We start from the raw sequence: 20,576 nt of genomic DNA on the forward strand, positions 1-20,576 counted from the left end.
AGTTCCAGCCCCATCAGGGGAGACCTTACGAGACCGCTTTAGCTCGATTCTGGAAACCGGAAGAGCTACGCCCAGCAGGCTACAATGGAGAGCATTTCGCGAGCGCAGAAAATGGCGCTGGAAAGCTGTAAAGCTGAAAAAAAGAGAAGGCGACTCGAAGCAATCGTCACAGCCCAGGAAACCAATGTCGGCTACTAGACAGCTTGACTCAGCTTGACCCGTCTAAACTCGACTACGGCTTCTGTTAGCCACAAAACAGATGTCTAGAAGACATATAAAGTTTGATGCCTTGTAGACATTTGCTTATAGGCGTCTAGAAGACATCTCAAGTTTGATGCCTTGTAGACATTTCCTTATAGACGTAATTTAGACAATAATGTACATGCATGCTTGAATGAGATGCAATATTCTGAAAAAAAAATGTTTTTTTTTTCTTCGAGGCATTTGTGCCTGTAATATGGTAACCCATACTTCATTAATTAGATCCGCGTATGCTTCAAGCGAAAAAAAATTAACATATATCTCAGTTGCACGTACGTGGCGCTTACAAAATGTTGCAGGGAGCATTAAAGTAGACACGTCCGGATAGCACTTATAGAAACGCTGATATTTTATATGCATACTACGCGAAAGTCACGTTTTCCCGCCATTTCTTCAAAAATAAAGTAGCGCCACCACACCTTCATTTCTTGCTCTTCAACTTTTGAAGTATAGAGCTGCATACAAATTGGTAAGTAAATTTGTTATTACATTTTTAAAAGTAAAAACTTCTGATATACAAAGTTTTGTTGGTATTAGTTTTAATAAGCGCATTGCACTGAAAACACGTCTTAGTGCAGATGCGTCGCGGCGCTGCGAGCGCCGCACTGGCCGCGTTTTGTCAGTTTTGTTGCTATGCTGTTTCGCGCCAAAAGCTGCTCCGTCGGAACGATTGCTGTGCTTGTGTTAGCGGCAGCACGCCAAGACTTCGAGTTCAAAAGGTAGAGTTTTTGAGTTTTTCTTATGTCTTCGAGGCGCACTAAAAACTTCGATGAACTGTCTCGGTGGCAGACGTTCGATACGTTCGTGGCGCATACGTTCGATGGCTGAACCGTCGCCCGAGGGATCGGTTTCGGCGAATCCTTTTCAGCAAGGGCCGGTGCCGGGATGTTCAGAGTTGCAAACTGTCGGTGCGAATGTGTTCGCTATGTCAGGCGACCCATCCACAGCTAATGAAGAACCGGGATGTTCAGAGTTGCAAACTGTCGGTGCGAATGTGTTCACTATGTCAGGCGACCCATCCACAGCTAATCAAGAACGAGGCAACATTTCCAGTTCTGATTCAGACTGTGTGGAATTAGAAACAAAAGTGTCTGCTGTGCCTGGCATTGTTCAAAGTGAAGGTTGTACTAGCTTTTCTGGTGGTGTGTGCTCAGATGAGAAAGATCATGAAAGCATGAGCGACTTTTTGAGAAGCTGGGCAGTACGAAATGGGGTGGGCCTCAAGGCTGTCAGTGATATTTTAAAGAAACTGAAAACGCACGACTGTTGCCCATGCTTCGCTAATTTGCCTTCGGATGCCAGGGCGTTGCTCGGAACACCTAGGAAGCATGATATTATTGTTGTGCCACCAGGGAGTTATGTACATATGGGAGTAGAAACCTGTCTGATGACTCTGCTGAATGCACTTGTAGACATTTCAGTGGCGCCATCATGTCTCAAGCTAACATTTTTCATTGACGGAATTCCTTTATCGAAAAGCTCTACGAGCCAGTTTTGGCCTATTTTATGTCGGGCAGAGGGAATCCCAAACAGCAGTATATTTGTTGTCGGCTGCTACCACGGAGAGTCAAAACCAGAGTCTGCAGACACCTTTCTCACTCCATTTGTTGATGAAATGTGCAGTCTGTATCAGAGTGGACTTTGTGTAAAGGGCAGAAAATTCACTATAGAAGTTAGAGCTTTTGTATGCGACGCCCCTGCACGAGCCTTTGTGCTAGGCGTGAAAACTCACTCTGGTTATTTCAGTTGCACTAAGTGCACAGAAAAAGGAGAATTTGTAGATCAGAGGGTTGTTTTTACTCGCACAAATGCACCCCTTCGCACAGATGATGACTTTGCTAGCAAAACTCAGAAAGAACACCATGTTGGCAGCACTGTCCTTGAGAGGCTTCCCATTGGATTAGTCTCAACTTTTCCTTTGGACTATATGCACTTGGTATGCATAGGAGTCACCAAGAAGTTCCTCTTGTTATGGGCAAGAGGTGAGCTGCCCCATCGTCTGTCAGCTTCTGCTGTTGCACAGCTTTCGGATTCCTTGCTTGCTTTGAAAAGTTACTGGTGCCTGGAGTTCGCTCGCCCACTGCGGTCTTTAAAGCATCTTGATCGCTGGAAGGCAACTGAGTTGCGTACTTTCCTTCTCTATGCAGGTCCCATTGTTCTGAAGCCTGTTTTACCTCGTAAGAGTTATGAGCATTTTATTGTTCTCCATGTTGCTGTACGAATCTTGGCTAGCCCTTCTTTATGCATCTCACTGAATAGCTTTGCAAAAGACTTGTTGTTTTACTTTGTAAATTGTGTGCACAGATTGTATGGCCGTCGTCACATGAGCTATAACGTTCATGGGCTGATTCATCTGGCAGACGATGTCCTCTTACATGGTTGCCTTGATACATACAGCGCTTTTGCTGGGGAAAGCTTCCTTCAGAGTTTGAAAAAGCTTGTCCGAAGTGAAAAAAAACCTCTTGAGGAAGTTGCGAACCGCATTCATGAGAAGATGAGGTCTGGGGAACTCTTTCCAGCAAAAGGAGCTGCGTCCTCCTCTGGTGTGGTTTTCAAGGAACCGCATGCTGATGGCCCACTGCCACCAACATTCAAAGGTCCTGAAAATCGTATCGCAGTGTTTAAAACATTCACTTTGAAGAGCAGCCTTGGTGACAATTGCTGTATGCTCTCAGACAGCAGTGTAATACTTGTCTCCAACTTTGCGTTTGACAGGGTTGGTCAAGAAGTTGTAATAGGCCAAAAGTTTCAGTCCTCAGAAGTTATGTTTTCCAAGCCTATTATTTCTTCTGAACTGGGCATCTTTGTTGTTCAGAACCTATCTCATGTTATGGCATGGCTCTTAGCCGACATAAAATGCAAATGTGTCCTCTTTCCCCATCATAGTGCACCTAATGCGTATGTTGTGCTACCACTTCTTCATTCAGAAGCCAGTTTTTAGTCTTTGCAGGAAGTATCACTGTTGCATCTAATGTCGGACAGCTTTCTTGATTTTTGTGAATTGATACAGTATCTTTGTAATCTGTGCTGTACAATATGTTTAGATTTGTGTTTATTTTTACAAGGCACTGTGTTTACACTTCCCCTAATACTCTGTGTTGCTGTGGATTAACCTTGTGTATTTGGAAAGTCAACTCCATGTTCTATGTTGTAAACAAAGTGAAATGTTTTGCGAGGCATGTTTAGAAGGTATATTTATGTTACTGCTCACAAAAATGATCCCAAGTGAGAACCTGTGGGTGGCACTAACGACTTTCATCGACAGATGTATGCAGTGGTGCGGTTTGCCAGCGATGACTCTGTTGCTGTTGTACCAACAAACTGGGTCGATGGAGAGGACTGCTTGTGGCCTAGCCATGCAAACTCCAAAACAATAAGCAAAGCTGTTGAGCGCATGCAAACTCCGGATGAATCATATTCTCGCCACAAGATTATTGTCCTTCGTCTAGAATGTAATTCGCTTGCCAACATTTTTCTCTTCGAACCTGCTTATTTGCATTCCTACTTTTCTTGGAGTGACTGGGTCATTCGTGGTGTTGTTCTAAGAGGAAATCATTAAGAAAATGCCAGTAATAATGTATTAATGTCTTGATTAAATTCTTGCATTGACCTCCCAGGGTAAAGTGCCCATTAAAGCAAGGTGGTCAGCCTTCATTTGCTAGTTTACTACTGCTTCCTAATAGGACTGCTGCTGTGGCATGGTGGTATTGACTCTCAATCATAACAGGTTCGGTCTAAGCCATAACGATCATAGATATCAGTTAAGGCATCAGAAACAACTTTCTAATGGGCAATGAAAACACCATGCATAGGCTGCCACCAAAGCAGCGTGATAGTTTTTTAAGTTAGAGCAGCACCTACTCTTTGTGTAATGTCGGCTAATTAAGCAAGCAGTATTTTTGCCTTTATTCTAGCTTCATACAAGACTGCGCGTGCACTCCTGGCTCGTGCTGAAGCCACTGATAACATTCAGACATCTGCAGATGAAGGTAGGATTCAAGAATCATATGCAGTATGTTCTTTAAGGACTGCATCAGACATTTTGACATTCACATTAATGTGTGTTTAGACAGATTTTTAACACTTATGGTAACAAAAACACCAGATGGTGTTGTTATAGTCTTCAGAGAGTCACCTCGACTTTTTTGCTTGATGCATTGAAATGAATTAAGCAACAAATGCATTTTGTGCTTCACGCATTTCACTGCAGAAACCTTACATTAATGAGAGTAAGGCATGAAAATGAATTTAATTGTCAGTTCGTGCCTCTAAGGTACTGTAGAATGTTTGCTTGAAAGAAGCAAAACACTTTATTAGATCGCAATGCTGGAAATATCTTGTCTTATCTTTCTTTTCAGGTGTTATACCAATAATTTCTCAATTGTAGCTGTCATTGCTGTGATGTTTACTCCCATGTCGTGGGTTACATTGAGTTTGTTATTAGGTCTTGATGATGGGTAAATCTTGCAGCATCTCATGAGCATAGTTAATTTAGTATCCAAACCCCTTCTTGTGCACCTCATGGCTGCCTAAGAGAATAGTTCTCACCTTTCAGATAGAGGACGTGGCAAGCGACGGAAACTTATTAGAGTTATATCAAGCAGTGAAGATGAAAGTGAGCTTGAAGGGATGCCATGCAAGCTGCCAAGGTGAATCTCTATAATGATAGCATTGGTTGTAATGCTATTGTCATTAGAAAGGAAATTGCATTTCTGCAATTTGTTTTTCTAACGAACAAATCTGGATTGCTTACTTAATGATTTTGGCATATTGTTGTGGTTTGCAGCCCGAAGAAGCGTGTCCCTGCAAGATGTCTTTCGACACAATTTGTTAAGAAAAGTGCCCAGAGCCCGAAAACATGTGCCCATTATACTTTGTGCTCTGAAGAACCCATAGTTGAAAGGCCAATCAGCGAAAGTTGTTCTAAAGGTATAGGTACAGCTCACGCTCTCTAATCACGCTTGCCTTACAGTCGTTGCTCACTATAAATTCTTGTGATATGTAGATTCAAACATAGCCAACATTGTGAAGTGTACAGTGAGGCCTTCCTTTTTCAGATGCAACATATGTCCTGCTAAAAGAAATTCAGCACATTAAACAGCAAAATGAAAAGATCCTCAAATTGCTTACAAGCACAAAAGATGACAGAGGTGAAGACATTCGTTTAGAGCTGCCTCTAAAAAATGAAGATGACATAAATTATTTGGAGTCCCAGATAGCTGGCGACAAAGCCGTGAGAACAAGCTTGGTAAGTAAATGTGACTCTATGGCTGGCTAAGGGTGAGGGCTTGCGGGATGCACAGAATACATTTAATACTATACTGCATTACTTAGTGTATCAGGTAAGGACAGGACTTATCGCTTGGTAGCGAGAAATGCAGTTTCACTATTCATATTAATCCAGTTATTGCAGTTGGAATTGAACAAATAAAGCTCAGTATCCTTGACATACATGCCGTAGCTGGATAGTGTTCTTGAGAAGGAAAACTTCAAAAAGCAAAGGACAGCAAAGTGTTGAAGTGGTATGAAGTGTTATGCATGTATGGTGGTGGCACCATTAGACCAAGTAATGGAGTAGCGCAAGCACCAATTCCAGTCACCCTCATCAGTGCTCACATTGACGGATGCACTGCTGCAAGAATGGTAGCTGCAGTGACTTTTTTTTTTTTTAAGTGTGTAGACTTATAGGTTTCAGTACTATATATCATATTTCAGAAAACCATGAAGGTTGTGGTCTCAAATTTTTGGAAGAAAAAAATCTTATGGTGTTAGGCCGTAGCCACAAAATGCTGTTTATCATTTGAGTGAATGCTAAGAACTGATGTAGTTGAAAACTGCTTTCATCTAAGACATGCTTTTTCAGTTCTCAAATATAAATTCGGATTTAAGCTGGGTTTAGCCTTCACCACATTGAGGCAAGCTCTACCAAGCTAAAGCAATTCTTCATTCATCTGTACCAGAAGATATGCTACCAAAATATGTGAAGTTGTTTTGCTTTACTCTGGGAAATATCGTTCAATATATATTTTTTTCAGGCACGCCGACTTTCACTGATAGGTGGAAAAAACATCAGGGCTTTGACTGCAAACATCTTGCGCACAGTGTTCACCGACGAAGTGGGGAAGATGTTCAGCGTTTTCGGGCAGCGGGGCAAGAGAAGCTTGAAAGACCTGCTTGTCTTTGGTGTGATTGAAGGTGTGTATTTGGTAGGCTTTTACAAATAGTGCATGAGCATTAATTCATTCCTATGAGTATGCCAGTAGGGCCTGCACTGTTAGCTTGAATTTGAAAAATTATCATAAGATGATAGATGGTATAATAGTTTACATGTTATATTCTTAATGCCAAAACAGTTACTATTTAGCCAAACTGGAGTTCATTTCATGGCATGAGCCACTAAGACTTTTCAAATAAGCTGTTGGACAGTGCCTGCAATCCTTCAGTAAGGTGTGCCTCTTTTCAGAATCTATACGAATGGACAGGCGCTATGCCTCCGCCGATTCCCACACGATACAACAAGCAGCGGCAGGATGGCTGAAGAATTGCACATTGAGGGTGATAACAGCCTCCAGAAGGTAATTTGTCCATTCATAATTCTATTTAAAGAATCACTAACATAACATACTGTTATGATTGTGACATTTGCATTAAGGTAACATGAAATGCATTGCAGTCACATATGTCCATTTGCTATGGGCCATTTGTAGCATGTTTTTAGCTGAATCCCTAATGTTTGTGACCCATGGGAACATCCTTTTGTGTGCGTGTGCCTTTGTATAAAGCAGCAGTGTGAATATGATTCTAAAAATTGTGTGCTGTTTTACATGAACATGGCTTTCTACATCATCGATATGGATATAACTAAAAACACATTTTCAATTGTTGCATTTTTTATTCAGGCAACACTCTGATGCAAATACTGTCCTGTTGGAAGAGCCAGTAACACTGGGTGGTCAATCAGGTGAGTGCTTCCAGCTACATGCTGTAGAGCATTATATACACAGACACATACCATAGACTTCACTGAATTAGAAGTGTCATTTAGCAAAATAGTAAGCAGAACCAGGTGGGGCTCTTCATAGCAAATGCGCCAGCCAAAGCTGTAAACTGCATGTATAATGAATGTGGAACTGTCGGCCACAGGTTTCATATTAGTGCAACTAAAACCTGGCTTGCGTAGTTGAAGCAATGATTTAATGTACCTGATCAGTTCTGCAGCTATGTACATTGAACAATGATTGTGATTGAGCCGGCTAAGTAAAACGAAAAATTCTGGGGGATGGGGGGGGGGGGGGGGTGCACTTTGGACCACTAAAGTGTGAAGGGAAAGCTTTAATGGTGCAGTGTTAATTAATTTCAGTTATCACGATATCGCTTTAAGTGAATGTGCAAATGCCTGCACATATATTGACGCTTTAACAATGCAGCTACACTGTGGCGTCGTGGCTGAGCGGTTAGCAATGTTGACTCAACCGGGAGAACCCGAGCTCAAATCCCAGCGCCATTTAAAATTTATGGGAAATTTTCTTTTAGGTGATGTCATTTGATTGACAGGTTTAGTGTGACACCTTCTGCGGATGCACGCACGCACACTCATGAGCCTATAAAGGCTTTCGCCTTAATATTTTTTAAAGGCCAGGGGGGGCATGAAATTCACTGTAAACTTCTTTTCGTGACACCAGGGTGCTGTTTCTCGCTGTTGTGGGAGCGCCCGACAGCATTGCATAGTAACATTTACTGGTGCATGAAGAGTTCATGGTAACACTTCAGTGTGCTTAGATGAATAAGCTGACTTGCTGACTGTATATATTTTGTGCATCCAGCTTCTGTTGAGCGTTATTTTCATCTTCTTCATAGCTTTTTGTCAGTATTTAGTCAAGTTAATGGCGCAAAAAGTTAAGCATTGCATTTCATTTGAGAGGGAAGTAGGTTTTTCATTTTGTTATTTCATGCTAAACGCAATGTTTCGTTTTTGTTTTTTTAATATTGCAGAGTAACAGCTTCTGAACCAGCTGCACAGCCGATGAAAATAGCGACACTTTCAAGGATGGTGTGCTCCCCTCGTGTGTCTTACTCATTCAGCGGGCCTCTCAAAAAGTTGCAGTAACAGTTTTATACCTTTGCATTTGCAGTTTAGCCTTGTTTAGTTTCTGCAATAAATTATAAACTATGCAGCCCTTTTTACGTCTTTAGTTGCTGAAAGGTTCTGTTGGTAGTTTCACACATTTTTGTTTTTTCAAGTAGTTGAATTTGAATTCAATTTGTTCTGTATCTGCTAGTGACTGGAAGTTTTTGTGACTATTTTAGACGTGTATTCATTTGGAGTTCTGTAGTTCATAAGCAGTTCTTTACTTTTAAGAACATTATCTTGCAGCCGTTGATAGTTCTGTAGACAATTTTGTACTATTTGTATGTATTTGCATTTTGTCTTAATAATTTTGAACTGAAATTTCTTACTAGTCATATATTAAGACCTGCTGTATTTATTTGTAATTTTGAAATTTTTAACCAGCTTTCCATTTTTGGATTTTGGAGAACTTAATCATCTTGTAGCTATTGAAAGTTCTGTGATATATTACGTACTGGCCATATATTAAGACCTGCTGTATTTATTTGTAATTTTGAAATTTTTAACCAGTTTTCTATTTTTGAACTTTGGAGAACTTAATCATTATCTTGTAGCTATTGAAAGTTCTGTGGAGAATTTCGCAACAGTTGTATGTATCTGTGTTTGGTCATTTTTAGTAATGTACTTTCTAGTCGTTAAATGTCCTGGTGACAGTAACATTGTCTTTGTAGTTTAGATGCTGTATCATATTCATGTGGTTCTTTATATATAAAGTTTGAGCTGCTGAACTTTTTTGTATCCGGTTTGTTGAAATTTCTGGCGACATCTTCTAATCACTGAAAGTTCCTATGACAGTGACGCCTCTGTGTTTATTTGCAATTCCGCAATATTGAACTATAGTTCTGTATTTGTTCGTTTTCAACTCTATTTGTTTTGTATCTTATTCTGAAAGTAATGGTCACAGATTGATACTTGCTGTATTTATTTGAAATTTTGGAATTTCTAATCAGTTTTTTATTTCAATTTTGAACCACTTGTCCTGTTTTTCTATGTTCACTGAAAGAGTGAAAACTTCACACTTTTTGTATTTGTGAATTGCAATAAATATATTACTGGTTTTAATGTTGGTTAACATGCTTTCCAGTGTGACATTCACCACACGCTCAACTGATCAGACGATTCTGCAGCATGGTTGAAACCATGCATGGAGTGTACAGATTCCAACCGTAATGCAGAATTCTTAACAATTCAGTATTTCTTCGTGGATGGCCTGCAAAATAATCCAGTAATAGCTGTGAATCGGACTGCCTTTCAATAAGGCCATTGCAGCACAGATCTGCAATATCTACTGATGTTCTTGGCCGAAGCTTACTAAGACGTCTTCAAGACGATATTGGAGGGAGCGTTAGCAGAAAAAAAGCTGAGCTTGAAGCCGGCTAATAGCAGCTAATGGCTTGAAGAAGACGGCTTGTAGTCAACCTGCTTGGCTAAACTAGCAGAGAACTAGATGTCTTGAAGATGGCTTTGTGTTTCCTGGGAGAGTACTGTCGAGTTGAAGAAGAGGGCACTACGTATACAGCAGGGCACTTTGAGTAATAATGTTTAGTCCAAAAATAAACAGCATGTTCCGAAATGTTTGAACTCATTTTTCTAAGTTCGCGCTCTTAGCGAAAACACAACTTTAGGAAAACTATCCTTTCGAAATTCTTCCGCTATAAGCGGCTTTCAAGATTGTTTGTGCACTGCAATTTTGTCGGGAACAAGATAAGGTGCTTTTTAGATCACTAATTACTCGCCCAGATTAAAAAAATTCAAATATCGGACATACAATGACAACAAAAAAATGAATTTTGTTTTTAGATTGAGGGAATTTTTACAAAAATGCCGTTGAAATCCCGCAATTCTTCTTATCATGCACGATGAAATATCCAGAAGGTATTCAATTAAAAACATTGGTATATATAATTGTTTTTGAAGTTTTTCTAAGCTGACACACTTCTTTGCTCAGTATAGCAGCTACAAGTTATTACCTGTCTGAGCTAGGGCAATGAAATTTAGAATATTTCTAATAAAAGGAAGGTAAGCCATTCCAGAAAATTTTATGAAAATTGGTACAGCCGTTCGAAAGTTGATCCTTTAGCCTAGCACGCGCCCTTACGTTCGAGCTTTTCAAGTTGACACCGAAACCTGGGCCGGCTTGCACGATAAAGTCCGAGCTAAGTCCAGACTTAAATGGTGTCTTTAGAAAGACCAAGCTTATTTAAGACGGTTCGTGTTCCGAACGTCGAACGCTTCGGGTTCATGTTCACCAGAGTGGCTTCCCAGAACGGCCTCAGCAACCACTTGGGGCATTTTTCCTCGTAACACAATCTTAAGCCGCAAAAAGCAATGGCACGGATTTTACACAACGCAAAATTGACGGAATGTGTACATCTTACAGCAGGGACAGTGCCACCGCATCCCTGTATTTCCCTAATTTCTCTACTTAGACACCTGGCGTCCTTGTGTCTTAACCAAGACAGCACTAGAGGCGTAATCATACAAGCGACTTATTCAAGTCAGGACTGAAGCCCAGTCTTGACTCCAGTCTTAAGCGGCCATGCTAGTGGCCTACTCTTTAGACTCCAGTTAAGTCTGGACTTAGCTAAGACAGTCATAAGATTGTTTTGTGCAAGCGGGCCCTGATAACATCGAGGAGTAGCTTCACCTTCCGGACGTTGTGCACGCTAATAGGCTCCTTAGCTCATTCTGGTCGGTTACCTGCAATGTGCTTCGCAGCTTAAACAATCTATTTACCGGCATCATATCTCGTTTGCTGGAACTCGGGTACCACTTTGCCAATATATGCAGGCCCGTGGCAATTTCACGACTCTCATGTAAATCATAATTCCGAAAAGCCATTTCATCTCTTGCGCCGGAACACCAAAGTTCACTTCCAATGTTCAGCAGGCAGAATTTTCGTATAATTCGTGAAGTCGTGAAAAACTTCCTGTGAGAAATACTTTATAAAATACCACAGCGCTTCGTCTGGCGTTGACCCGCCAAACGACTGGTAGATGCAGAGCGTGTCCACAGGATCGAAACGTTTGGCAAGTAGTAGTTACAGCAGAGCACACAGTGCTTCGGTGTATATTCCTAAAGCTCGCATGTGGCGTTCCTACATTTCCAATGGAGTTATACGCTGCTATATATTTCCGAAAGAACTTCAAACGGCTCGAGTGATACCGGCTTTTAAAAGTGGCGACAAATTTTTGATCCAAAATTACCGCCCTGTATCTATATTACTGGTATTATCTAAAGGAATAGAGAGGTTACTGCATGGTAGGATCCTTTCATTTTTTAACACGCATAATCTTCTTCTCGAGTTTCAGCACGGTTTTAGAAAGAATCGATCTACAGAGCCAGTGCTACTTACCCAAAAAGAAATAATCATAGATACATTTCAAAATAAGGAGCTAGTTGCTGGCATTGACATAGATTTCACAACAGCGTTTGATTTATTAAGTCACAAAATTCTCTTAGATAAAATGGAAACCTACTGTATCCGCGGAAAAGCACTAGACTTAATGGAATCATACCTCTCCCATAGAACACAGAATGTAGACTTTAAAAGTTTCTTGTCTTCAGTACAGAATATCTGCACAGGAATTCCTCAGGGAAGCATATTGGGTCCGCTTTTATTTTTAATTTATCTAAATGATATTGTGCATTGTGAACCTAATAGTACATTTGTATCCTACGCCGATGATACTTCAGTGTTCATCTCCGGGAAATCAGAAGATGATAATGAAGAAAAAGCAAGTAGAACAATTGATGCATTAAATACATGGACAAAAGCAAATTTCTTGAAGGTTAATCCTAAAAAGTCTTAAATAGTGTTGTACTTTCCGAAAGGGAAGGTATTGTTTAGGCCACTCAATGTATGTTTAAACTGTGATCCTGTGGAGATAGTGGATTCTGTCAAAATCCTTGGTGTCATGTTTTCAAAGCACTTGACTTAGAATGATCATGTTGATTATATTAGATCTAAAGTATCCTCAGCTGTCAGAGTTATATCACGCTTGCGCAACATTTGTCCTGTTAAAATTAGTCTGTTGGTGTATAACTCCTTAGTTCTGTCTTTCTTGCAATACTGTATTATCGTTTGGGGTACCATTGGTATCACGAACATGACCAAGTTGCATCTTCGCCAAAAAAGAGCTGTGAGATGCATTGCTGGTGTTCCTTATTGTTTCCCTACGACTGCACCTGTTTTTAAAATATGAAATCCTGCCAGTCTTCGCTTTACACGAATACAGACTTTTGACGAGCTTCAAAAGTGCTTCGCGGAGCAATGAAAATTACGTTGGTGGTTTGGCAGAACTTGCAAAAAACACCCATATTCCATATTCCAGAAACCAGAAATAAAGAAAAGTGGTTACTTCCTACACCTAGAGCATATTACTCAGAACAATCTATCTCTTACACACTGCCAGTGCTATTAAATAAATTAAACAAAGAAATGTTTGACCCTTTACAGCATTTAAATACTGTTATTAAGAAATGTTTTTTGAACAAGTTTGTGTGATACCGCTGCATGTATTTTCGTGTTGGTACTTTTTGCTTCTTTTTCAAGGTGTGTTATCTCCTTTTGTGCTATAATGTATAGCGCAGAATTTATTGCCGCTTGTCTGATGCAATGCCAATGTAAAAAAGGGGACAGGACCTCTGTCAAGCTTCCGAGCTTTTAGTGCTGTCTCCTTCTCTAATATAGAGAAAATAAAAAGCTGATTGATTGTATGATTGATTGACTATTAGCTGTCAGGTTCTGCGGTTGAGCTTGTGACGGTCCAGATAAATATATTACAAAATGAATATCAGTACCCTCTTGGGTAGCGAAGCAACATCGCAACTTTTATGCAATAAATATCTAAAAAATTAAACTGAGCAGCCTGAAAAGAAAGAATTATAGCCAGGGTGGTTTAAGGGCCCGTTAATCCGCCACGACTTCACACCTATCATCAAGAAAGCTGATGCCATGAGGGTTTCTTGAAAGTGAAACCAACTAAAATGTCTCGAGGCTATAAAATAAGGTAGTACAATTAGCCCAATCTAAAAATGCAAGCAGCTATGAGCAATGCAATACTCTAGAGATCCAGAGGAATTATGAACACTTTGGTGTCTAATGCGCTTTCCGTAAAGAACGCACAGTGCGTTTCAGCACATCGCCTCTGCCGCAGTACTACCACCACCGCTGTGATCGAACTTGCAAAATTCACAGCAAAAGTGGAACATGAAAGCGTCAAACTCACCTCCGCCGGTCAATGTTTGTAGAATGAGCTGAGGTAATAAGAGACTACAGATATATAAAGTTATAATAGCTGTGCAGAAAGAGATGGGTCCTTACGTAAGCATCATTCAGACTATGCCTGTATGCTTTTGCAGCAACATTTTTTTACTTTTTGTTTAGGTCTCATAGTGGCACTATGCCCTAAACATTAAGAGCGTCCCGAAATATTATGAAGGCGCTGAACGCAATATTTAATGTTCGAACTAAAATCTAATAAAGTCGGGCAGACGCATACGCAGACGCCACCTTCTAGTCTGCATTGCAAGTCACTTACCCAGCAATACCAACCAAGGTCATTATGATGATAGTTTGCGACATTTACATCTATGCCGACTGTTATTCCCGTAATAGCGCCGCTAATGGTATGACATTTATGTCCCCGATTTATGACGATACGAGATTGCCAAAAGACCCAGAAAACATTTCCTCGACACTCTGTTGAATATTTATCGAAGTGTCATCCCTCTGTATTTACTGAGCGTTTGCATGCAGTATATGAGTATCCCTTTTATCATGATTGTTCACGATAAGTAGCGCCATTCAAAACGCCGCGCACAACACAGATATTGAATTTCATTATCTATAGAACTAATTATCGTGAGCATTTTGATATGTAGTTTTTAAGCAATTTCAGGTACGATTGCAAAATGTCCCAAGGAAGAAAGTGAACATCTCCCACTGGTGGCAGTTTTACGACCTGGAGACTAACCCGATGTTATGTCCTTTAGCAGCCGAGCGACGTACCCGATTTGCGAAGATAGAGCTTCGCGACACATCCTTTTGAAGACATCAAACTACGCAAGGGAAAAATAGGAAACATATATATAGCCTGAGCGTAGACTAGCAACTTAGTTATTGGAGCGACGTCTCCTTCTTTCCAGAGCATAATGCATGCGCAGCAAGCACTCACACTTTCATGACTGTCGGTTTCTCATGAGTTATTCTCTTATTTGCGTTATTTGCTACTTATTTGGCAAGAATAGTGATTGCCCCATAAAACGTTCCTCGGCTGTTCACAAGCATATCGATCCTGTAAACCTATGGCTAATCAGCGAAAAGGTACCTCCCTGTGTTTACGTTTTCTTCCGACTTATTTTGTAATGTAATCGGCCATGAACGCCGCAAAATTTATTCCTTCATAACATGATTGGGAGTAAGTAGCCTTCGAGTTCTCTTATATGTCATTATTACCTGCGTTTACGCTCTTACTGCTTCTTACAGGTTCGATAATGGACGTATACTAGCAGCATCGCAAATGGGCGTTAGTTCCCAAAGCCTGACGATTGGCTGGGCTCTTCAGTGCAAGCTGATCATTAGGATTGCAAAATTCCCGGCATAATGATTTGGTGCAGTGAATGCACTAAATTATTGCGTCCCACGTTATCAAATATCTTATAGACGACCTTCATTATGGAGAAGTAAGCACACCCACACGCTTTGCATTCACCTCTTTAATAATGACAATTTTTATCACGTTAGTACCTTGACATTCTGCAGTATTGAAACAGATCGATGAAATTTATTGTTGTATAAATGGTTGTCTCGTGGTACACCCCGAAAAATCGTGCGGATCTCCATATAACAGGGAAGCTCCAGCGGATAGAAGTGACTTGGCGCATGTGAACGTTAGCAGCTAGTGAGGGCTGCAGCGCAGTAGCAACACGGAAAAGCCAGCCACCACGTATTATCCTTAGCTGCTGAGATGAATCACACTGTTGAGGAATTTATATTCAGAACTCTTTTTTACAGCGCAAGAACCTCTGCATCTACAATTACATCTAAGTGCGTTATCAGTTTATTCAGTGAAATATTTCTTCACAGTCAGAGATTTATTCCCTACGGTTTAGGCGCTGACTGCTGCACGAAACATTTTGCGCTTTTGTGAACAGCTTTTCGCGCAGTTGTATAAGTGGCTTCCACAGCATGTTTAATTTTCTAATCCTTATTTAATTAATTTAAACATGCACAGCCTTTAGTTCTGTAATTTGGGCGGATTGTAGTTTTTTGGAAGAAATTATTACTTTACAAAGTCATGCATGCCGATAAATCCGTTTCCTAGCTGCGTTTCTTTAACATGATTGTGGTCTCCGAAAAGTGTGCAAAGGTTTTGGCTCTGTTGCAAGGCTGGCTTTCGATCTAACACGTGCATTTCTTCACCAGGGATACACAATTTTGCTGCTTCAGATACAGCATAAAACTGTGTCAGACATTATTTTTGCGTAAAAAAAATACAAATAGCGATGAACTTTTTCACAAAGGCCATCTAGTTAATTAATGAGGTCTATGGAGCGAACACAGTGATGCGCTGCACGTCAATGAGTAGCCTAATTGAAATATAATTCGAGGCAAAGAAGGAATGAACACTGGTCAGCAGCAAGAGGTATTTCCTTTTTTAAAAAGATATAAGGCGGTTGAGGTTGTCGAACCATATTGTTGAGACTGTCCATGATGATTACGACGAGAATATCTCCATCGCAACATCACCGCCATTTTAGTTACGGTTAATAAGCAAGGGAAATAAGTGACGCATTTACAATCGAATAAGTGTCACATCTACGTCACCACGTGCGCAATCACTCACACACAACCCCAGCTGTTTGTTGTTACCATCAGCAGTTAATATGCGTGTCCTGCAGGGAGCTCAAAAAGAGGTGCCAATGCTCCTTTCCGCCTGCGTCCTTGGTGTACAGTGGCATTCAGCGAACTGTGCAGAGCTTCTGCCTTCTGGAGAGAAGCGAGCGAGAGATACTTTTGTTGTTGTATTGTAGCAAGCATAAATGAATGATCTGTACCATATCATACACTACTAATAGGCAGCATACTCTACCACATAAGCAGCATTATCTTGCAGAAGGCAGATTCCCAGCCTTCTATACGTATGTCCCATAACACCGTCATTCAGATGGATGGTTGTCATGAAAAGAAGATGCAGGCGCCACCTGTTATTTGCTCGCATTCTACTCTTAATGCATCCAATGGCTGCGACACCAGCAAATTTGCTCCCCGCAGGGGTGGCGCCGTGGTTACTGCGCTCGACTACAATTCCTAAGGATGCGGGATCGAATTGCGGCCTCGGCGGCCGCTTTTCAATGGAGGTGACATGCAAGGCGCCCGTGTGCTGTGCGATGTCAGTGCACGCTAAAGAACCACAGGTGGTGGACATTTCCGGAGTCCTCCAATATGGCGTCTCTCATAACCTGAGTCGTTTTGGGACGTTAAAGCCCCGAATCCAAACCAAACCAAGCTAGCAAAATTGTGCGCAAAAAAAAAGGTTCCTATTTCGCATTACGTCAACACACGTTTGCACACACTAGAAAAGTCCATGTATTTGCCAAATGAACTTCAAAAATAGCAGAAAAGCAAATCAACTTAAAGGAAGCATTGAGTTTACTGCCCTGCTTTTTTTAACGCTTCACACGGCAATTTTACAAGCCGTTCAACATTTTTTTCTGTCGAATTTTAGTGGTTTAAACGTTTTTCCGTTGTAGGTAAACTTTTCAAGAGATTACACATCCGAGTCACAGCGTTAAGCGTAAGTACTGATTTTTTCAAAATGTCAAAAAATATTCCTCCCTGAGCTAAAGACTATCTGCTGTATGGCAGCAGAGATGCATAGATTAAAATTTCCGTTACGGATTCGCTACATATGAATACGCACCGACACGTGCATACGCAAACGAATGAACGCACTCACCCATAAAAGGACACGCAGATATGCACTACATTTATGCACCCAAATACAAACGTACACGTGCGTCAAAGGTAACATGGAGCATAAAATCGGAGACCGAACTGGGCAAAACTTCAAAGAGAACGGCACAAAACTAACGAACACATACACGTACATGTGGATTTGTACCTGTGTACATATGTGTTCTTTTGTTTTGTCCCATCCTCTTTGCGTAAGCAAGTACCATATCAGACATGAACCAAATCGCCCAAACCACAGATATTGATTGTCTAAGCCTTCGTACAGGTGATAGGACCGGAAAATTCGCTGAAAATATTTGTCCACACCCACAGACCTTGACCCTCTCGACCCTGAAAATTTCACTTCGTGCTTTTTTGCCCAAAACATGTGTCCAACCTAAAACCAGTATGATGAATTTTATGGACACTTGCCATTTTAGTTGAGCCACCCAAATATTAAGACCTGGAATTCCAGAAATTTGACTTCACCAGAAATTAGTCCACAACCCAATTTCACTATGGCCGATTATGTGCTGACCTTCAAGTTTATGTGGGGCAATCTCAAAATTTTGCCCCGAAATGTTTCCACGTCTTAACTTCAAAAAAGAGGCGTCCAACCTAATGTTAGTATGACGTATTCAGTGTACCTTCAAACTCGGACGCGCTACACGACAAGCTGCTCCCTTAGTGCCCCCGACACATGAGATAGTCTCAATGTGACCAAAACTGGTGTCTCACCAGATTTGAAAACAGCGAACGCACGATAACTTGGCACATTTGGTGGGCTGTGCTGGAAATGATTTCATCCACATTTCACTAGACAAGATGTCTAACTTACTTTGACTATTGCCAACTCTTTGGCGACTACAAAATTTACCTAGGTTAGAATGTTTGTTTGTGCCTGTGTGTTTCATACGCCTCGTCTTTTTCGCGCAGTTTTACTCGTTCAAATAATATGAACCAACTAGCCCTTCAGAGTGTATTACAATCAAAATCTTAAAATTTTGGGATATGAGAGGTAAGAAATGTCGTATTATAACCTATTGCTTTGTGACTTGTCGTCACAGCAGAAGAGTGCTCGCCCTTGCTGATTACGGCAGGATTGTGTGGCCACTCCTTAAGATTGCAAGGTCGCCAATGAACCTGTAACAATGTAATGCTTATATATAAGCGTGCTAGGTGTTACCCGTCGCAGCTTACGTTTTCAAAAGGAAAAACGAAGGATGCTTCCTGCTGCTGCTGTCTCGCAATTCAGTCACCATAATGAAGGGGCCAAATTGGGAAAGGTTGCCTTCAAAACTTCTGTGTTTTCACAAGCTGGCTCGGTATTATCGGGCGATGACTGGCGGGCGCGGTCTGTAGCGTGACGAGACAACTTGACGTGAATGAACTGGGACGTGCTCTGGCAGATGGGGGTCGGCAGTATTATGCACAAGCGCTAATTGCTCCCTGAATTAGTGATGCCAAAAACTACGGGGCTTGAAGTTTTAAGATCAACGTCGCCATTTGGCAGATATGCTGTCCACATGACGTGGCCGGTAGTGGTGGCTTCAGTACAAAACGAAATAAAACATAGAAATTGAAATATAAAAAACAGAAATAACACAAAGATTGGTATTGTTATTGTGCTCCATTATTTTAGGTTTTTATTGTGTGCTTTACTATTTTAAGAGCTTTGTTGGCAACTGCCTCTGAGTTTGTCTCGCTACTTTCGGTTCTCTGTGGTTTTGCATAGGCCCATGTCTTAACGAGAAGGCTAAGGGCCAGATGATATACGTGTATCTTTATTTTACCATTTCCAGTGAATTATAATTGAATTAAAATATTGAAAACTAAAGAAAGATTAAAAAGTGGCATCAATGACTCCTCTACTGTACGAGAAGCCCGTAATAGTAACTTCATTTTTGTAGCTGTGGCATTTCTATTTTTAGGTGACCTAAGCAGCACCATAATTTTATACAGGTTCACGTCAGTAATCATCTAAGAAAGTAAATGTGATCTATTTTACCCTGCACACCTAGAAAATAAATGCGTACTTTTTCATTAAAGTCCCGAGAGAACAGTGTGACCAGTAACTTTTTCCAGGTCCCCTCCCCCAACTCTTTCTGGTGACTAACCAGGATGTCTTGTCTTTGAAAGCCGTCAAAATAAATTGTGTTCTGAGAATGATTCTCCTTTAGCTCAATTTCTAATGAAACCAGTTTGGAAAATCACTTTCGCCTATCAAATCATTATTTGGTTGAACAAAATGTGATTCATTTGCAATATCTCAAACAAGGCTGATTGCCATATTAAACGGCCCAGCTGCTCCCTGCACCGAAGCAAACTTAGCACCGAAGCACTCAAGCAAACACCTGAGCGCTCAACGCTCCTAATGGCGGCGCCCCATCATCTGCAACTTTTGCTGCCGTAAGACTGTTTAAGACACGTCAGGCCTCAGACTTCGATTCTGTGTCAGACCAGGATTCTCTTTGTCATCCATGAGGCACTTTATATACATAAGGTGCATCGAAGTAAGCTCGGATACTTTTGGTGTCGAAAAAGATCCTAGCTACCTCAATACTGACATCTAAAATTTAGCAGTACAAATATTGACTGCGTAAGGCACATGTTTACCAGACTCATCGTACCAGACAAAGCACAAGAACAGGAAGGATGAGAAGACGAAGCGCTGAGGACATTGAGTGCTTTTTCCTGTCGTCATTGCTATTCTTGCGCTTTGTCTTGTGAGCGGAGTTCCGGATGCATGGAACCGAACCAACTAGCTCAAAAATAAGTATTGCTTAAGGCACATGACTGCCGACATAGGGTGCTGTGCAGAATCAAACGAAATTCTTCGGGTCGGACACCTACATGTGTCTTGTAAATTCACATGCTAGTGCGGTTCCGCTAAAGCATGCCAAAAAGGGCAGTGTTGTCGTAAAGACCTTGGATATCAGCTTCTCCGCTCTTCCTGAGCAAGCAGCAGATTCAAGCTCAAACAGCAACTTGAATATAGTTGCACCTTCCAGTGAGGTCAGCATCGATAGATAGGCACCTTCTCAACAGCTTGATACATGCAGCAGTAAAAAGAACGATTTTCTGCACGAATTACTAAAAATTGATTGCAGGAAGATTTGTGCTCTGTTCCATGCTGCCGTGTTTATTTTTTTTTTCTCGTCGTCTGTTTCCAACTGGTTGCCGTGGTTAATATAGCTCAACTGCAGCGCAGACGACAAACAGAAAGGT

General features: G+C 41.1%; 1 protein-coding gene and 1 long non-coding RNA gene across 2 annotated transcripts; both read left to right on the forward strand.

The window, feature by feature from the left end:
• The first annotated feature begins 893 nt into the window (after positions 1-893).
• LOC146193761 (uncharacterized) lies at positions 894-6,485 on the forward strand. Its single transcript, XM_084600597.1, has 7 exons — positions 894-980; positions 3,527-3,713; positions 4,176-4,250; positions 4,817-4,910; positions 5,048-5,190; positions 5,319-5,509; positions 6,297-6,485. The coding sequence occupies exons 2-7, from the start codon at positions 3,527-3,529 to the stop codon at positions 6,483-6,485; spliced, it is 879 nt and encodes a 292-aa protein (XP_084456723.1). The 5' UTR covers positions 894-980.
• A 243-nt stretch (positions 6,486-6,728) lies between these two features.
• On the forward strand, positions 6,729-9,392 carry LOC146193762 (uncharacterized). The gene is made up of 3 exons (XR_014706475.1): positions 6,729-6,836; positions 7,161-7,222; positions 8,254-9,392. It is a non-coding gene; the product is annotated as an uncharacterized LOC146193762 (long non-coding RNA).
• Positions 9,393-20,576: the final 11,184 nt, after the last annotated feature.

Source organism: Amblyomma maculatum, chromosome 4 (assembly GCF_055883805.1).
Source record: "Amblyomma maculatum isolate TAMU_Amacu chromosome 4, ASM5588380v1, whole genome shotgun sequence".
NCBI lineage: Eukaryota > Metazoa > Arthropoda > Arachnida > Ixodida > Ixodidae > Amblyomma > Amblyomma maculatum.

What these genes read in the sequence shown, in the direction of transcription:
- LOC146193761 (XM_084600597.1), top strand. Translation starts at nt 3,527, where the DNA reads ATGTATGCAGTGGTGCGGTTTGCCAGCGATGACTCTGTTGCTGTTGTA. An exon ending in TCAGACATCTGCAGATGAAG is followed by an intron (nt 4,251 to 4,816) that starts GTAGGATTCAAG and finishes CTCACCTTTCAG; the next exon opens with ATAGAGGACGTGGCAAGCGA. An exon ending in ATGCCATGCAAGCTGCCAAG is followed by an intron (nt 4,911 to 5,047) that starts GTGAATCTCTAT and finishes TGTGGTTTGCAG; the next exon opens with CCCGAAGAAGCGTGTCCCTG.